Genomic DNA, 19,460 nt, shown 5'->3' with positions numbered 1-19,460 from the left:
AAACCTTAGAGACTATTGATTTTTCTTTTCCTCATTCAGGGCATAAGGGACTGAAAGAGCTTCCCGTAAAGAAAATGTAGTGATATATGTCACGTTCCATTAAAGAGATCTGTACATATATCTAGATGTTCCTATATGTCTTCCATAATGGATCCTCCATAAAGGTTTATCCACACAGGAACAAAAAAGAAAAGCCTCATGAATTGGAGTGCATCTCAAAAGAACGAGCACTAAAAGGTCTATTTCTGCTCCGTGCTCCTCTCAGAGATCAGGTGATGGAAAGGAGAAAGGCGCAGGAAACAGGAAGATGGTGCAAAATGTAAAAATAGACTGAAAGTTGTTAAGGCAAAACTCTTTGAGGGAAATTTAGACCATCTGCTGCTGCTGGTGCTACCTTTCTCCCAGCAGAGAGAGAGAGAGAGAGAGAGAGAGAGAGAGAGAGACTGCTGCCACTCTCCTGCAGCCTCGCCCGCCCTCAGGCTGTGATTACCACAGCAGCACATGTGGGCCCAAGCGAAGCGATGCTGACGAACTCAACCACCTGACACCGCTGGAACTCGGTGGGCAAAATGAAAACCCTGCACACAGTCAGACCTCAGACACCAGATGCACCCTGACACTCTGCTGACTCTCCCAGTTCAGAGCTGCAGGAGAAGGGAGGACACTGTTTTGTTTACTTCTCTGTTAATCTGCTGCATTATGAGGCTTTTCCCACATGATGCTTCTGAGAGATCCACCGTCTCCCTGGAATCCGCCTGAATGTTTGAAGCTGCATCCTCACAGAACCTAACCCAGTTCTCTAATGAGGAGGCCCCGACGTGCAGGGGGGGGGGGGGGGGAGACAATCTGCAGAGGGGAAGAGTTTCATCTACGACCCATTTCCACCGAGTTGTTCAATGTGTTGGATTTTGTCAGCAGCTTTCAGTCACAGGGAAGTTCAGGTTCAGAGTTCTGGAGCTTAAGTGAATTTTAATCTGAAGATCTTCACTAGTTAGAAACCCAAATAAGCACATCACCCAAAATGTGTCAACCAGTTCCCTGAGGTCGGTGTTGAGCTTGATGTTTGTTGGTTTCTTCTGTCCTCAGGTCCCAGTGAGCTGGACCTCGGTCTACTGGGTGACATCAGCAGCCTGTCAGATGTGGCTTGCAAATACACTGAGGTAAGATGACGAGTCACTGTCACAAGTCCTCCTAACCATGGTTTCACTCGAGCCCCAGTAGCTGGTTGTTTGAACCGACTGGAAAAGCCTCTGTTTGGTTGTCGGTGCTTCGTTATGGATCTTGCTCTGATTCTGAATCTGATGATGTAGCTCCTGTCAGAGCCGCTCAAAGTTGAATGTTCCGAATCACTAGCTTAAAACCAAATTTCGAAGAAGACTGAAAGCTGCAGGAATAGAAAAGGAAGTAGAAAGAGTTCTGGTTTGATGGTCATTGCTGATCCTAAGGACTACTATCTGGAAGTTGCTGTTTTATTTTGGCGAAGTCCAGGGAGCATTGTTGTTTTCCATAGTATCCAATGGCCAATCATAGTGCTCCATACTAAGGAAGAAGAAGAGTCAGATACTACCCATCTATATATCCACCATATTCCCCTGGTTATGTTTCTGTTGGTCTGGTCCTGCTGCCCACCAGCTCACTCTAATGGGGCCTCATGCAGTTTCAGTAGGCCAGACTCTTTCCCTGCTCGTGGTCACAGTGGAAAGAGTCGAGCCCGTCCTGCAGGAGCAGGCCGCTCCCTGGGGTTCAGGGCAGGAGTTTCACAATCCTCTGTGGGTCTGTAATGGGATTGATTTACACCACAGCAGTATACTGGAGTATTGGGATTGTTGACAGGGACTGGTCTTTAGATATTCAACCTATGGGGAGGGTGCACCTCTTAAAAAAACGCATGAGGCAGCAGTTCAAAAACATCTCACTCCAAACATCTGGTAGTCGGGATCATCACAGTCTAACGTCACAGACAAAACCTTTAACTACAAGTGAAAAGTGAACAAACAATCGCAAGTAGAAATAAAAATTAGTTATTTTCCAGAGACAAGATTTCCTGACTATGATTCGATATTACCAGACAAGTCACAGGTTCGATCCCCGCAGCCGTAACAATGTGTTATGAATCTTAATAATTCCTCTCACCTCAGTCATCACTATAACAACCTGATTGGAGTATTGTTCTTAATAATCGTCTTATTGCCCTTTCGGCGTGACATTTTTTATCCCATCAGAGAAATCACATTTTGAATCAAACTGACAATCGACAAATTAACTTTTTTCAAACCTGACTGTGAACTGATGGATTCAACGTGTCCAGAGATGGAGGAAGACATGCTGCATGAATCATGACCCAGACCCGAGAGTCTCATAAATGCTCAGCTCCCGATGCCTCGGCTTCCTGCTGCCTCGTGGAGATGCTTCACTGTTTTCTCTTTTCGATCCAGGCCTGATTTGTTCAGGGCTCTCTCACATCTCACCTCTTCATTTACACAGAGCCTTGAATTCACACTTGGGAGCCGGAGTCGATAACTGAGTCTGTTCACCGCCGGCTGGTCGGCAGTGGAGACTCTCAGGTTTCTCTCTCCCTCTGCAGAAATTGGTGGTCAAATAAAAATTCTTTATTTGTCCTTCTCTCTCCTTCCTATTTAGTCAAAATATCTATTTACTTTCTAAAAGCCAGACCAGGGTTAAAGCTTTTAATCCCAGGTTCACTCCCATCAAAAAACGATGATACTTTTAAAAAGAAAACACCAATGACAGGAACGACCACATGTTCTCTGTACTGGTTTAAAGTCTAATTCGGGTCTTCTTGTTCTTCTTTCTTAATCCTGCCCTTTTTAAAATGGATGGAATCCACAGTTTGAAACGTACATCACTCCCGGCATGAATTCCAAAATGTAGTTATATTGATCTTTATGTTTAGTTTTATATATTTTTCTATACATTTTGGTCTCTAGCAAAGTTGGAGGAGACCAAAAACTGAGCAAAAAAAAATATAGAAATACTGGAAGTACATTCACAAGATGATCAGAAACATGAGTCTACTAATGATTCATACATCTGATATAATATTAGGTCCTTATTGTACGACTGTGAAATATGTTTCCGTAGAATGAACACTACACGATAAATCTAGAAGTGAATGAACGTTCAACATCCATCAACAGTTTCATCCATTAACAGGTGTTGTTTTGTGTTTATGACACATACATGTTGTTGTTTTTTATCACATACTGTCACTCATCACCAATAGACACTATCGACTTTCATGTGTGTGTGTGTGTGTGTTGTGTGTGTGTGTGCGTGTATGTGTGTCATGTGTTTCTCTCTCTGAGTCATGCGACCAGTTGGTGTCCCCACATGCCAAGCCTCTCTGCTGGCGCCCGGCCCTCCCCCGCACCGAAGACAATTCTTTAACACTAACAGAGCTCCTCCTCGCCTCGTCTTTACTGCAGCTCCCCCCCCCACACACACACACACACACACCCCACACACAAACATCAGCCAGTCGGTTTCAGTCCGATGCGAGTTAAGAGCTGGGGAAAGACAGGAATGTCAGGGGAAGTCATCTCTCTTCAGTGACCATTCTCGTTGTCTTTTCTTCACCATCTGTCTGCACCTCTCACCGCATCGCTCCACAAAAGCCTCCATGAAATACACAAACAGGACGACAAGGGACATTTCTGTGAGATACACTAATCGCTTCAGTGAGATACAACGACACTGTCACTGACATTTAGGGGAAATATGCACATCCAGTATGATGTGTCTTCTTTTGGATTTAAAAGGGAAAAACACAGGGGGATTATTCTGGTTTCCAGTTAGATCGTGTTATCCCTGAGATATCAGTTCAAATATCAAAACAACACAATGTTTGATAGATTACATTTTCATGGATGTCTTGTGTAATCCTGCAGACAAACAAACCAACAAACAGACGGGGGTGAAAACATAACCTCCGTCTGGTGGAGGTTAATGTTGCAGGTTGTGTTGGTTGATGCAAAGTTTCTACTTCAACATTTCAAAGTTTTAAGAGATCGTTCAAGTTTCTCATCCCGGTGAAAAAAATCAATAAATCCCAAAACCTCATCTGCAGTCTCCACGTTTCCTCTCTTCTCACACGAATCGGGGAGAATCGACTCATTCAGAAGATCCATTAACGTTTTAATTTTGAACTCAGTCGTGTCATTATTGGAATAGAAATGAGACAGCACTTAACTGCACGGTCCATTAGGCGGGGGGGGGGGGGGTTGACAATCTGTTCCCGTTCAAATTACAAATCACTCGATCACATCATTGAATCATCTGTTTAAGTTCATTATCTTGTTCTCTTTATCTCTGGGGTCCTCAAGTTATTTTTATTGTATTCTGACAAATTAGCATTCAGAGTTTTCATTTTGATTTTGTCTTTCATTTGATGAAAAACCATTTTGTTCTAAAGCTGGAACTGGAGTCATTTGACCTGTGGAGGATATTCATGGCAACCTGCAGCAATGACTCTTGGGAGATTTTCTTTTCTTTTATCTCTATCTTCATTTTCTTAAGTACAGAATAAAAACTCAAATTACATAAGATGACACTCTAAAAAAAATATGAAGAAATGTGCTGAATGAAGCTGTAATAATTAGTCTGTTGATAAAGTTCTTGATTAGAAACTGTGGACTGATCGGTTGTCATCATCCAGCTCCATGCAAATGATAATACATGTTTTCTGAGAATGTTAACGTGAGTCTGTCTCGTCTTTCCAGCTGGACGAGGAGGAAGACGTCGGCTTTGATGAAGCAGCGGTCGACAGTGAGTTGATTCAATGATTGATTGTCCTTCTCTCTCTCTCTCCCCCCCCCCCCCCCCCCCCCCCCTCCTCGATAACACACAGGTGACGACACAACACCACGAAGCGATATCTTATCAGCAGAGCTTTTATTAGCTGTTATGTAATTTATTTATCAGCTTCTGCCTCCTTTCATCAACGAGCAGCGCCCCATTCATATCATCACACACACACACACAGAGAGAGAGAGAGAGAGAGAGAGAGAGAGGCTCATTCAGGCGTCTGGTGAATCACAGTCACATGGCATTTGTGTGTGAGTCTGTGTGTGTGTCTTTGTGTGTTTTTCGTAATCATCCCTGTGTATCAACAGTATTGATTGTGTAATAGAGGGGGAAGAGGACCGGTCTGTAGATTGCGTCTCAGTTAGATCTGTTGTCTATCTCCTCAGAGCAAAGAGAGGAGGAGGAGGAGGAGGAGGAGGAGGAGGAGGAGGAGGGCCATCTGATTACTAGAGAAAAAACTGCAGATTTACATAAGCCGTGTCTCTTACATGAAATACCATGAGAACCATTACTCTCTCCCCACTGGTCAGAGTTAAACTGGTGTCGGGCGTCAGTTGGTTTGGTGGGCAGCCACTGGGCCAGTTCTATTTGTGACTGATCACTTTCATCACTGATTAATATACCATCAAATGTTTTGGTTAATGAATTAGTATTTGTTTATTAAACGTCACAAAATACTGAGAAACGCTCTTCACCACATCTCAAGCTGATGTCCTCACGTGGCTGGATTTAACCGGCTAAGAATCAGAAATCCAAAGATGTTGATTTGACAATAATTTAAAACAGAAAAAAACATTGTAATAAAATATATATATAAAATAAAGAAATCCTCTCATTCGACAAGCCAGAACTAGACTGTTTCTTAAAAAACATTTACTACGGAAAAGAGTGCTGGACATGCATCAGCTCCTGTGACTGTTCCTGGAAATGCCAGACTCCCAGAGACTGTTTACTACAAGAAATGTCATATATATGTAAATTAGAGGGAAAACAGGTCAGTTATTACTTCGACCTTTTGTTTTGACACTTGTGCCGAGGCTCCTTTAACTTTCCTGTCACGTAGAAATTTACACGGACACGTAGGTGAATAATAAACTGTCAACAGACCGATATGTTGTACTTGTACAGGAGGAAGAAGCTCAAATGCAACTAATTATATTAAAAACTACATAACGTCAATGAAATTAAATAAAACCATTGCAGTAACACATGTCCACCTGGTGTGTGTGTTGACGTGCAGCGCATGTTAATCTCAGGTTCTCTTTCCTCTAACAGGTTATAGCACCGAACACAGGAAACCAAAGGTCATCTTCATGATTGGTAGGTAAATGTGCAAACACACACACACACACGTACACACACATCCACATACACAAACATCCCGACACGCATACATACATACACACGCGTACACGTAATAATACCGAGCAGCTGCTGACTGACACTCGTCTCATTCTTTGACACAGAAACAGACATGAGATGAGTCGATCAGCTGCTCTGGTATTTTTCTGCACAGAATCAGGAAGTGGACTGAGGTCTGTGGTTCTCGCTGATTTCAGGCGTCGGAGGGAAAGTTAGATTAAACGTTTTTCTACTTTTCAAGTAGAGTTTCTCGGCTTGTTGAGGGAAGAGAAAGGAAGCGACTGAACGAGTAAAACTGACCTTAAATTAGCGACACATTTAATTACATTTCTTTCAATACAAAAGATTTTAAAGGCAAAATTGTAATGGTTACTTATCAAAAGTATTCACAGTTATTCTTCAGATATGTTTTGAAGTAATTGCTGCATTCGCTCTGTCAGGTTGGATGGTTCTTAACCTCATTTAAATGAATTCAGAGTCGGTGTGCAGGCGTCCTCTCTCCTGCACCTCTTTGTGATTTACATGATGTCTCTCCTCTGTCACAGCTGAGCTCTGAGAGTGTGAACAGTGAAATCACAGAGAGTAAACGCTGCTGCTCTGAAACAGAGAAAAATCCGAAGAATATATCAGCTGAAACAAAACTAGGTTGATTATTTAATACAGTTTTACATCAATAGAAAATCAGAAGTAATTTTGTTTAACAATATTTCATTTATTTCTACTTTATATCACTGATAAATAAATATTTTTGGGTGTGTCACATAATTGGCTTGGCACAAGTTAATCACATAATTAGAAACACAAAGATATCTGTGTTTATCCACCTACAGGCCTTTTAATAATAATAATAAAAATAGCTTGAATTTATAAAGCACCTTTCAAGAGACCCAAGGACTTAATGTTAAACACGTGGACATTTCACTGCAGGAGAAGAACTGGAATTGAATAACAAGTGCTGTGTAATATTCTCCACATCCTGAAACTATTCACGGAGTCAGCTCTACAGATTTGATCATTTAGTGAGTTTCACTGTCGGCTAAACTTTCCTGTGTCGTACATTCTGTCACTTCATCAAACGGCTGTTCTCTGTTTTTAAAAAAGAACCGGGACTCAATGTGCAGCTCAGGTAGAGAGAGACGTGACGTAAATAAGAAGAGGGTTCACAACAGACAAAGAAAAAGTGCCAGAGCTCAACTGGAATAACGGAAAAGGTGCTGACAACTAAATTACACTCAGAGTCGCTGCACCAGAGTTTGCAGAGTTTCCCCTGGATGAGTGGCAGAGCACTGGAGGCGGGGGGGGGGGGGGGGTGGGGGCGGCACACTGACAGCAGGGGAACGTGAACACGAGGGAGACAGATTCATCTCAGGTGGACGAGCAGATAGAAACAGGCTCAGCACATTCCTCGTTCTAAAACATCATCTCAGCGACACATCGGTGGTGGCTACAGATTTCTAGCCTGGTTTTTTCTTGACTTTTTATTATTATATTATTCTTGCGCTCTTCTGTTTGACTGTGTTGTGTTTCGCTCGATGCCCAAATTTCCCTCTGGATCACTAAAGTATCCCTCTGTCTTTGTTGTTATCGTACAGCGGCTGAAATTAATCTGAAACACACTTCAATCTGCTAGCTCAGGATTTTTATTTTGAGCGGCTACAAAATTGTACACACCCTGAATTGGGGATCTAACCACTGGGATTGTGGTCCGTGGACAACCCTCTCTACCTCCTGAGTCATAATCCTCACAATGGCGTCACACACGTGATCAGTGCTGTAAGAGCACGATGAGGCAGCGTCTACGAGGACGGAGAAACCAAAGTTAAAAAACATCCGGTTTTCATCAAGTCTCTATTTTTCACAAACACTAAAGCTTCACCTTCACAAAGGTTATTTATTGAGTCTGTTCCCTTCATACTGATGACACTCCTCTGCTGGGTCTCATCCTTTTTTTTAAAATGGACCTGAAGCTTTGACACGCTTTTATCTGAGGAGGTCATGTGTGTGAACAGGGAGTTGAACCTATGATCAATCCTGTGTCACCTCTCGGGCCATTTTCTTGAATGTTGAGCTCCTGCTCCTGTAAGAATGAATGACAGTCAGATACACAAGTCGAGTCGGTTTGAGTTAAAGTTCTCAAAGTGCTTTGATTGAAAGTTGTGAGAGGAGAGTTGTGAGTGTGAAACCAGGAGAAGTTGAAGCGTTGCTCTGCGGCAGTGAGGTGCAGCGTCGGGGCCGGAGGGAAATGCTAATGTGAGGCTTCACTGTGTCTCTGCTTTTAGCTCCTTCTCTACTTCCTCTTCCCTCTGTCGGCGTTCTCCTCTTCATGTTCTTGTCCCGCTGCTCCTCTCTCAACTCCCTCTCCCTCTCCTCTGCTCCCCCCCCCCCTCCTCTCCACGGTGCAAAATTTAAATTTCTATCCTCGGAATCTGACTCAAATTGAACTACTGAGACTCAGTTGTTTTGTATTGATGCAGTGGAAATCGGGCACTTCAGTGTAATTTGTGTTAAAGAATTATGAACAAGCAAAACTCATTTCAGCAGCGTGGAAGATTTTAATGATGCAATTCATCACAAGGATTTAATATCCTCTTAATATTATTTGGATTTTATTGTTGCTGCCCAGTTAAAGAGCACTGGAACTCAAAGGGGTCTACAAATTAAGATATTATCATTATTAGGGAAAGTAAAATGAGTTCAATAAATCAAATACTCACAATATGAACCGGTTTAATGTTCATTTAATGATCAATAATAATCCGTTGAAGAAGTTAATCACATAAAAATCCTAAATTACATTTAGAGCGTCGAGCCAATAATGTTTTTATTTGCAGGATTGATTTTTTGCTATTATTAAAAATGGATTTCTAAAATAATTCATAGTTTAAAAGTGTAACGTGTGAAAACAAGTAGATCTGGATAGAACTGTTTGTGTTGAGTTGTAGACTCACATTATTCTGAAGGTTTCCAGCTGTTTTCAAGCAAATAAATCAGAGAAATGATTTAACGTGACCTCAGTGAAAAGTTCTGATCTAAAGTTCCATCACCTGAAGCTGATCTGAATAACTGAGAGTCTCAATTAGTGGAGGTTTCCTGCGCAGCTCTTTTGTCACTTGGACTGATTTGGTTCTCACCTGCTGAAGGAGGATGGAGTTCTGCAGCCGGGCTGAACACACAATGAGATTCCTGCTCCTCGGCTCCTCTTCGCCTCGCTCTGAGTTTTTCATCTTCATCTCTGTCGGCTGCTCCGTCTCTCTGATAAATTCCTTCTGTCACGGAGCTGTGAGCTGCTCAGCTTCTCACATCTCATCCTCCACCAACCTGAGAACTGGAGGCTGCTCGGCACATGGCAAACATCTGACTTTCCTCAATAGAAAACCTGCTGAACTATTTCTCTCTTTGGGTTTTTTAAATGATCATCAAATTTACAATTTCCCTGTTTTCTTAACCCTAAAATCATAAACAGTATAAGCTGGATATTCAAAAAGCAGTCTGATACTTCCTGAGGTGGACAAGTTGGCGTGTTGATAATGATGTGCATCCTCCTGTTGCATTAAACATGATATTCATGATAGAACTGGATGGAGATATGAATTCATTTGAATTTTCATTTGCCAATTTGCAGTTTTTATCAGTTTCCCTGCAGCACAAAACTACCTGAGTCTCAATATCAATCTTTAGTTCATTTGATTTCCAGAAGAAGAATCTTGATGATAGAAAACGTGTATCTATCAGTGTGTGACAGAGGTGTGAGCTAGTTCCATTCCAGGTTTTCGTCTTGCTCCTGTTTTACCATGATTCATCGCTAGATATGTGTTATTTGTTAACTGCTAATTGTTGACCTATATTTTGTCTTGTGTTGTATCTTCTAATCCATTAGAAAGCTTCGATTACCAGAAGCAAACCAGAGATGAGAAGAGTTTTGTTAGAACAAACAGCTCCAGACACACTTCATGTGACTCTGGAGCTGATCCAGATTTCACAGGGTCTCACAGAGGAGAGGGACTTTACCCACAGATCTGTTCCTACCGCAGGTCTGTGTTGGATTCCTCTAATTTGAAGAGTCACTAACAAGCGTCTCTGGGTTTGTGCCTCGGGCCTGGTGGGTCATTATCTCCCTTCCTGGCAGAAGTGTGGCGCAGAGAGGATGACTGTCTGTGAGTGGAGGTGTGGAGGCGTGAGGAGCATTTTGAAGCCGGGTGGAATAAATTAAATCAGTGGATATGTGTTGGCTGTTCAATGAATGAATGCACCCCCCCCCCCCCCTCCTCTATTTCCTCTGGCCCTCCTCTGGTGGTCGTGTCCGGGGGTGAAGCGAGCTCATATGTGTCCTCGCTCCCTGAGGGGACGGCGGTGAGGACATTTGTTTTTGAAGGCGGGCTGAGGGCAGCGACTCCCTGACTGGAGCAGCATACTGATGAAGACGAGGGTCATGCTGAGCTGCAGGCTGCTGGAGGAAGATAAACCACTAACCTGAGATAACTCACCTGCAGACAAACAAGATACAGACCCAACAAGTCTCTGCTGTGTGTGTGTGTGTGTGTGTGTGTGTGTGTGTGTGTGTGTGTGTGTGTGTGTGTCTGCTCATATGTTATCTTGGGGAGCAACAGTTTTAAGTTTGTTCAGGGATACAAGATAAGTTTTGGATCACTGGGTTGATTTAATATCAGATCCATTCTAGAAGTGTTTTTAATATAGTATCTTATTAAGTGTTTTTATTAAATTGACTCATCAGTTGATAAACTACTTTTAGTTGCAATGCATTTGTTATCACACACTGTGAAGAACCCTAACCCTAAGACCCAATGTTGGTTTTCGTGGTTAAGGTTCTTGGTTTAGATGGTTAATTAGTTTTTATCTAGATTTGTCTTGTATTATTTATGAATTTTTATGACAGTTGGACATTTTTTAAATTGAAAGCTCCTGAAGTTGTTCTTCTTCCTTTTTCATTTAAGCGAATGACCCTGAATGGAGACCATCCAGTGTTCCCAGTTTAGAGAGAGAAGAGGTCGTATATTGTCTCCAGTCTGAGTTGATCTCTCTTTGTTAACTGTGTCGTGGTGACAGACATGAATCTGTCTCTGCAGCTCTCCTCCCTCTCCTCCTTCTCCTCCTTCTCCTCCCTCTCCTTCTTCTCCTCCCTCTCCTCCCTCTCCTCCCTCTCCTCCTTCTCCTCCTTCTCCTCCCTCTCCTTCTTCTCCTCCCTCTCCTCCCTCTCCTCCTTCTCATCGCTCCCTTCCTTCTCCTCACTCTCCTCTCTCTCCTCCCTCTCTTCCCTCTCTTCCCTCCCCTCCGTTTCCTCCCTCTCTTTCTTCGGCTCCCTCTCCTCCCTCTCCTCCTTCTCCTCCTTATCCTCCCTCTCCTCCTGTTTAACTCTGATTCTTGCATCACTGCAAATTACAGTTCAAACGAGCAGCCTGGGTTTAATTTTCTTTACTCACATTAGAGCTGATTGTATATTACTCTCTCTCTCTCTCTCTTTCTCACTCTCTCTCCTCGTCTGTGTGCTTGCCTCTGTTAGTCACTGCCACCCAAACACACACACACACATAAATGCACACACACAAACACAGATGCCTGACAATACCACAGGCCCCTCAGTGTTTGTGTGTCTGCTCCAGATTGATCTTTATCTCTTTTAGTTTATCCACCTGTTTGCTCTTTATATGTTTTTATTGTCTTTATTTAGTAAACACTTGATTTACTTTGTGATTGTTCAGTGGCTGTTTAAAAGAATGAAGACATTTTGTTTTAGAATGGAAACAGATAATCAGTACAAAATCTTATTAAGAAACAGAATGTGAACTGATAAGATTCAAACAACATGAGTCAATGATCAAATCACACAAACTCACACACACAGACACGCACACTCACACAAACACAATCTATTTGTTATTGTCTTTGTCTCCATTGCACTTCTTCTCACCTCTTAATTTCCTCCTGACGCTCTCCTCACCCTGAGCTCTGCCTCAGTGATTTCCTATGTGACGATAGACTTATCCCTGTGTGTGTGTGTGTGTGTGTGTGTGTGTGTGTGTGCATTCATGTACTCAGGTGGTCCAGGCTCAGGGAAGTCGGTCCAGTGCCAGCGGATGGAGGAACGGCTGGGCCTGCGTCACATGACCCTGGGTGACCTGCTGTGTGCCGAGCTGCAGACTCGCAGCAGCAGAGGGCGCCACCTGCAGGACGTCCTGGAGAGAGGAGAGCAGCTGCCCAAGGTCAGTGAGGGAGTCAGGTTCAAGACCACAGTGGTCATCAACCCGAGACGTTGGTCATTTATCACAACAATGTCCACGTGACGCAAAATTCATAACCTGCCCTCAGACATGAATCGAGTGTCAAATATATTTTACATCATATTTAATCAACCAAACCAAACTCTGCATTTTACTGATTCCCTTCTGTTCCGAAAATGTGACGTTCCAAATGTCAGTGGATCTATTTAGAGAAGACGGGATGGAAAGTAAAAAGTGGGTTTGTTTGGGTTTTTAAGAACAAGCGGAGAATGTGAAATGCCACCGAGCCCGGAAGAGAAAATGAAAGAATCACGCCGCCGCCGCCCACACTTTGTGATTGACAGGTGATCTCTGGGTACAGCAGCAGAAAAGACAAGACAGCGGCGAGAACTGAGCGGTAAACAGATCCGACAGAATATTCATTTAAAAAACAAGATCTTGTTTCGTGACAGACGGAGGAAGATGAAGAGTCGATGACAGATAAAACGTCCTACGTGCTGTATAACAGGGTTTCCTGCCAATTATATGAATAGAGGGGCGTTCAGATGTTTTTATACATTCAGGTGAGTTTAGAAAAAACGGCCTCTGGAACCTGACAATTCATTTTGGGAAAATATCCAGACTCCAAAGCCTCAGAGAGGAGAAGAGGTTTTCTGAGGAGACGTGGACATGTTCATCGCCCGGGGAGTCGACTCTCGCCCGGGGCCAGATGCAACTTCATTCCCGCTCGACGTTTTCACAGGAGATTCACAGCAAACACAGAATCTCATTAAGATTCATCGCAGCAATGAGGAGAGAAAAGAGTCTGTGAGAATAACTTCCCACGGACCAGGAGGTTTTAAATAGATGAGAAAACACAAGAGAAGAACAAAGATCTTCACAGGATTCTTCTTATCAGGAACGATTTTGATCTAAATCATTAAATCATATTCAATTATTATAAGTAGATCCAATATTTGTTTTAAAGAGGCCAAAGAGTTATTTAAATAATACAGGAAGTAAACCAGTGTGGGGCCACAGCCAACAAATATTGCTGCGACATTAGAGAACAGAACACAATGTGCTGGACGGGCTGGTGTGTCAGCAGGGAGCTTATGAGGCTGTTAATAAAAATCAGGGACCTAATGAAAATGTCCTCATGCTGAGATTTCTAAATTAGAACTCAGCTGGTGAAATGAGGAACAGTTCATTTACAGTAAAGAACAAAAACAGCCCCCCCCCCCCCCCTCCTCCGGAACCCACAGAGAACAAACAACCTGCCGGCGTCCACGCATACCAAAGGACAAAGGAGAACTCAAATACGAAACACAAGGAAAAGCAACAAAGTGTAGATGAAAATCCAAATGTTCTACATTGCTCATGAGTCCAGAGCTCAGAGTCATGACTTCAATTCTTCACTAGAGGAGAGTTGTTCAGTCTGGAAAAGTGAAACCTTCCAGGGCAGATGGGCGAGGTTTATCAGGAGGCGGTTGAAGTCTGAAGCAAAGTTCATGTCTTTCTGACTTTGTTTGCATTGGATCCGATGACTTTTGGTTTTGTAATTGAGAGAGCGGAGTGAAGACTCGACCACAAACAACCACCTCTTCTGGCCGGACTATCTCCAGTCCGAGCAGCCATCTGAGGAACATTTCACATCTGTTATCTGGAATAAACCAAAAAGTCTGAAGGTCCGGACCGTCAAGGCAGGAGTAACAGATACTAGATGCATCAGGGCGACCAGGCAGATGAGTCGAACTGAAAGTTTACCACAGTTTGTGTTTCGTTATCACCAAATCTGATCTGTCCTTCAGTATTAGAATCTGACAAAGTGCAGATGTTCACATCCCATCAGGCCTCATGTAGCTCATCCTGTTTTCTGAGCTGTAAATTCTGTCAGCTGAACTTTAAACCTTCATCTCAGTCCGTTATGTAAATGTTGTGAGCTAAAAACAAAACAGATAGAAACCACAGAAGCAGCTGACACACATTTCTACAACAGCTCTAAGGGACACGCCAGCGGGTTCGGGTGCGTGACCCTCATCCCTCGCTTCATTTGAACCTGCAGCAGCAGCTGGATCACCTCGGAGAGAGAGAACAGACGGGACCAGTTCAGATCCATCGAGTGGATAAAAGCAGCAAAGCAGCAGGACGACAAAACGGATAATGATGTTGTCCTTTAAAAACTGAAAGTTGATATAAGAGGCTTTGAAATTTTAAATGTCTCTCTTATATTTCCCTGTTAGAATCAAAACACAGACAAGAGGTTTTTGAATGTAGTTACTTTTTATTTAGTTAAATGTTTCTCCGGTTTAATGATTCCCCTTTCAGTTTAAGACGGGGGAGTTGATGCTTTAGTGCCGCCGGTAACGAGAGGATGATATTTTATTTACTGTGTTTTTACTGCCAGTGTTTTAGTGAGTCACATGAGGAGGCTCGTGAGGGTCAGAGACTCAGAGACTCAGAGAGACGTGGTTCTGTCTCTCCTGCTTCTTCTGACACTTCGAAGAAATAAACAAACGTGAGCTGAGAAACAGGGAAAATGAATTTAACGCTGACGTTGGAATGTCCTTCTCTTTATTTGACACAAGCTGCGAAACAACATGTTTAAACTGGAGTGAAACAAGCTTCTGTGAATTAATACTTTCAATCTTCCGCACGATATAGATTTTCTTGTTTTGCTATGGAGGGACAAATCTATAAACCTGCCAGAAGTATGTGAGGAAGTTCACAAACACAAAACAATAGACACAACAATAGAAAACACAAACCTCAGACATTCAGGCGCTCATAAAACACCAAACACATAAAGACGCCCACGCTCACAGACCCAGTGGTTTTCACGCCAGCCTCAGCCGTCTAAGCTCCTCTCAGCACATTAAGGTCACGTCCCCATGCACTCGCTGCCAAACGCTTACTTTTATGTGTGTGAGTGAGACAGTTAGAGAGGGAGAGAGAGAAAGAGAGAGAGAAAGAGAGGGGGGGAGAGAGAGAGGGAGAGGGAGGGGGAGAGAGAGAGAGAGAGAGAGAGAGAGAGAGAGGGAGGAGAGGGAGAGGGAGACAGAGAGAGAGAGGAGAGGGAAAGGGAGAGGGATAGGGAGAGGGATAGGGAGAGCGAGTTGGAGTTGGAGTTGGAGTTGGAGTTGGAGTTGGAGATGGAGATGGAGATGGAGAGTGAGAGGAAGAGGGGAGAGAGAGAGAGAGAGAGAGAGGGAGGGGGAGAGACAGGGAGTTGGAGATGGAGATGGAGAGGGGAGAGAGAGAGGGAGGGGGAGAGAGAGATAGTCAGTGATTTAAAGCAGGATGAGTAATCCCACACTGGGATTAGTGAAGTGCACCTCACCAGGTTTACAACAGGACACATTCAAATAAGCTCCTGTAGTAAAGTGCACCATGGGAGTGGAGGGATCACCGAGTGGAGATGAACCTCTGGAACCTGCAGCTCGGTGTCGAGTGCGGAGACGTGAAATCCACTCGGTGAAAGTTGGGCTCAGTAGAATGTTGCCGTTCAGTTGCATGGCAACACAGAGAGCGAGATTTATTATTCCCCTGTCAAGTGAGAGCTTCCCCCCCCCCCCATGCATTTAGGACTTTAGCATATGAAACAGAGCATGTGGTCTCTGTGTCTCAATGCAGACGTGGAGTCGACGCTCAGCTCAGCCGTCTGTGCTGAAGCCAAACAACAAGAACCTTTAATATTTAATGAGTCAAAGCTTCACAGGTGCTGGAGGGTTGTCTGATTTGATGCAGCTTCAGCAGCCCAGGTTCAGTCCAGGTTCTGTCCAGGTTCGGACCAGGTTCAGTCCAGGTTCAGTCCAGGTTCTGTCCAGGTTCTGTCCAGGTTCAGTCCAGGTTCAGACCAGGTTCAGACCAGTTTCAGACCAGGTTCAGACCAGGTTCAGACCAGGTTCAGTCCAGGTTCAGACCAGTTTCAGACCAGGTTCAGACCAGTTTCAGACCAGGTTCAGACCAGGTTCAGACCAGGTTCAGTCCAGGTTCAGTCCAGGTTCAGACCAGGTTCAGACCAGGTTCAGACCAGTTTCAGACCAGGTTCAGACCAGGTTCAGACCAGGTTCAGTCCAGGTTCAGTCCAGGTTCAGTCCAGGTTCAGACCAGGTTCAGACCAGTTTCACACCAGGTTCAGACCAGGTTCAGTCCAGGTTCAGACCAGGTTCAGTCCAGGTTCAGTCCAGGTTCAGACCAGGTTCAGACCAGGTTCAGACCAGTTTCAGACCAGGTTCAGACCAGGTTCAGACCAGGTTCGGTTCAGGTTCAGTCCAGGTTCTGTCCAGGTTCAGACCAGGTTCTGTCCAGGTTCTGTCCAGGTTCTGTCCAGGTTCAGACCAGGTTCTGTCCAGGTTCAGACCAGGTTCTGTCCAGGTTCAGACCAGGTTCAGTCCATGTTCTGTCCAGGTTCAGTCCATGTTCTGTCCAGGTTCAGACCAGTTTCAGACCAGGTTCAGACCAGGTTCAGACCAGGTTCAGACCAGGTTCTGTCCAGGTTCAGACCAGGTTCAGACCAGGTTCTGTCCAGGTTCAGACCAGACACTTGTGTGTTCATCGTCTAATCTAATTTCCCTCGCTGTGATTTTTTCCTGCTGTATTCTCCCTCAGATATTTGACCAGAGGGCTGCGGCAGGAAAGGTTCAGGAAGCTGCTCCGTACACCCCCGCTGCAAACACTCAGGCATTCTGCACACATCTCCTTGTGTCTCCTTGTTGTGTCTCCTTGTTGTGTCTCCTTGTTGTGTCTCCTTGTTTTGTGTCTCAGATATTTGAGTAACTCCCCGACAGAAGCTGTGGTCCAGAGCGTCCTGACCCCTCAGGCGTCTCGACCGCTGAGCCCTGTTCCTAATCCAACCTCCACATGAATCTTAAACACAAAGGCTTGAGTATTCCTGCTTTTCTATAAGTTTTAATGATTTCTTCTTCTGCTTGATCTCCAGGACGTCCTGCTGGAGCTGCTGTGTGAAGCCGTGGCGTCCTCAGGACAGCAGCGGCAGGGGAAAGGCCTCGTGATCAGCAGCTTTCCCAGAGACCTGAGACAGGCGGAGGAGTACGAAGCAAAGGTCAGAGGCCACACTGACGGGACAGACATGAAATAAAAAGTTGAAGTCTCGTGCGACTAAAATGTTACATGAGGGAAAAGTGAAGAGATGAAGTCAGATTCTGAAAGCGTGTTTGACTTGAGGCTGTGACGTCAGGATGAGTCGTGGTGTTAAAGCAGGAGAGAGAAACAAAGGATGTGTTGAGAACGACAAAGACGTGTTTGGCAGTGAAGACAATTCAAGTGCACACACACACACACACACACACACACACACACACACACACACACATTCACACAGATGAGGCAACATGACAGTGACAGATGGAGGCTGGAGTTCTTTGCTTTAACAGACTTTCTCCTCCTCCTCCTCCTCCTCCTCCTCCTCCTCCTCCTCCTCCTCCTCCTCCTCCTCGCTGCAGATGGGTGAACCCAGTGCCGTGCTCCTGCTCACCTGCTCCCCCGACACCATGTCCAGTCGGGTGGGGTGCCGCGGCACGTCCGGCTCCGGCCTCCATCCCGGCTCAGAGAGAGAGGACGCCACGCACCGGGCGGCCGACAGCTTCTGCACCCACAGCCAGGCGGTGGCTGCCCACTACCAACACAAGAGGCTCCTGCACACGGTAACAGGAGGTTCACGTGCACGTGTTCAGGAGTCAAAGAGTCAAACTAGAAACAGAAACAACCTCTGGAATGTGTTTGTTGAGATTTCACAGTTTTAAACTCGCTGTGTGTTCAGTGTCTGTTCGCTGCTGCTCCTCCAACACGAGGCTCAGGAGGTAGACACACAGGTTCTGCTTGGTGGTGTCTTTCCCTTTGAAATGACCTGTTTGAACCTGTAAAGGCCACATCAGGGTGTGTGTGTGTGTGTGTGTGTGTGTGTGTGTGTGATGTTTTTTTGTTTGTCTCCGTCTGCAGGTCGATGCCGAGCGGTCGCCGGATGAAGTGTTTGCTCAGATCATCCAGGCGTTGGACTCCTCCTCCTCCATCGTCTGATTTCTACCATTCCCTCAGAACCACCATCTCCCCCCCCCCACCACCACCACCACCACCCCTCCACTCTGCAGCCGGGGAGGTCAACCTCTGTACCCGACCCCCCCCTCCGCTCCCTCCCCCCTCCCCCCACCTCACACCTCCACATACGCTCATTGACCTCCAGTGGTATGCATGTATCACCTGATCAGTGACACCTCCCTCTGGAAGCCCCCGGCCGTCACCTCCTGCTTCACCTCCCTGCGTCGTTTCTCTCTCTCTCCCCGTGGATCTGCTGCCACCTGCCAGACACTGAGAAACTCCCCCCCCCCCCCCCCAGGCTGAGGTGAAGGTGTCAGCCTGCGTCCCCGCTCTCATGCACAGCAACATGCGTCCCATCGCGACGAGCATGCAAGAATTACAATCAAGCTTCACGGCCTTTTGTGCGTTCAGCGAATAACGAGCAGAGTGTTATATATTATATTTGCATTTGTATGTTTCCAAGCTCATCGTGCAAGTGCTTGTTGGAGTCCGGTGTTTAACATTCAATAAAGACATTTGCTAAACGCTGGTTTCTGAGTGTGCTTTGGTTTGTGTGTAAGTTTGTGTGGTTGTGTAAGTGTGTGTGTGTATAATGTGGATAAATACATTTTAAGGTGAAGGTGAAGATTTTCTTATCTTAGTTTTAGGTCAAATTAATTCAATGTTAAGGGTTAGGGAAGTTGTAACTATGGTTAAGTAAAGGAAAATCAGAACATGTCAGTGGAATGTCCTCGGAAGTCATGGAGGCCCAACTCTCGTGTGTGTGTGTGTGTGGGTGGGTGTGTAGAGTGATGATCACAGTTGATCTGATAGCGCCATCTGCTGGTGGCGAGGTCACAACGAAGGTGTGGAAATTAAATAAAAGTTAACTGAGGGTGGACAGAGGTTCGATTCCCCTTCCTCATTTAATCTCAGTCCTATAGTTGAAGGCTTGATGCTCAAATAATGTTTTAAATTCCAATATATTACTTTCATACTAATATATAAAAAAAGTATTTGCCT

The 19,460-nt window shown here is 44.7% G+C and overlaps 1 protein-coding gene across 1 annotated transcript in view; it reads left to right on the top strand.

Annotated features, from left to right (window-relative positions):
- Positions 1–18,983, top strand: part of ak5 (adenylate kinase 5) — a 45,873-nt gene extending 26,890 nt beyond the window's left edge. The window contains exons 8-14 of the mRNA XM_062403820.1: positions 1,087–1,160; positions 4,740–4,785; positions 6,100–6,144; positions 12,241–12,404; positions 17,344–17,466; positions 17,867–18,067; positions 18,363–18,983. Of these exons, the coding sequence (XP_062259804.1) occupies positions 1,087–1,160; positions 4,740–4,785; positions 6,100–6,144; positions 12,241–12,404; positions 17,344–17,466; positions 17,867–18,067; positions 18,363–18,440 (731 nt within the window). The 3' untranslated portion in view covers positions 18,441–18,983. The remainder of the gene's footprint in view (positions 1–1,086; positions 1,161–4,739; positions 4,786–6,099; positions 6,145–12,240; positions 12,405–17,343; positions 17,467–17,866; positions 18,068–18,362) is intronic.
- The last annotated feature ends 477 nt before the right edge of the window (positions 18,984–19,460 follow it).

This window comes from Platichthys flesus, chromosome 14 (assembly GCF_949316205.1).
Source record: "Platichthys flesus chromosome 14, fPlaFle2.1, whole genome shotgun sequence".
In the NCBI taxonomy this organism is placed as follows: Eukaryota; Metazoa; Chordata; class Actinopteri; order Pleuronectiformes; family Pleuronectidae; genus Platichthys; species Platichthys flesus.
Note: the sequence above shows the minus strand (reverse complement) of the source record. Positions and strands in the feature narration are given on the sequence as shown.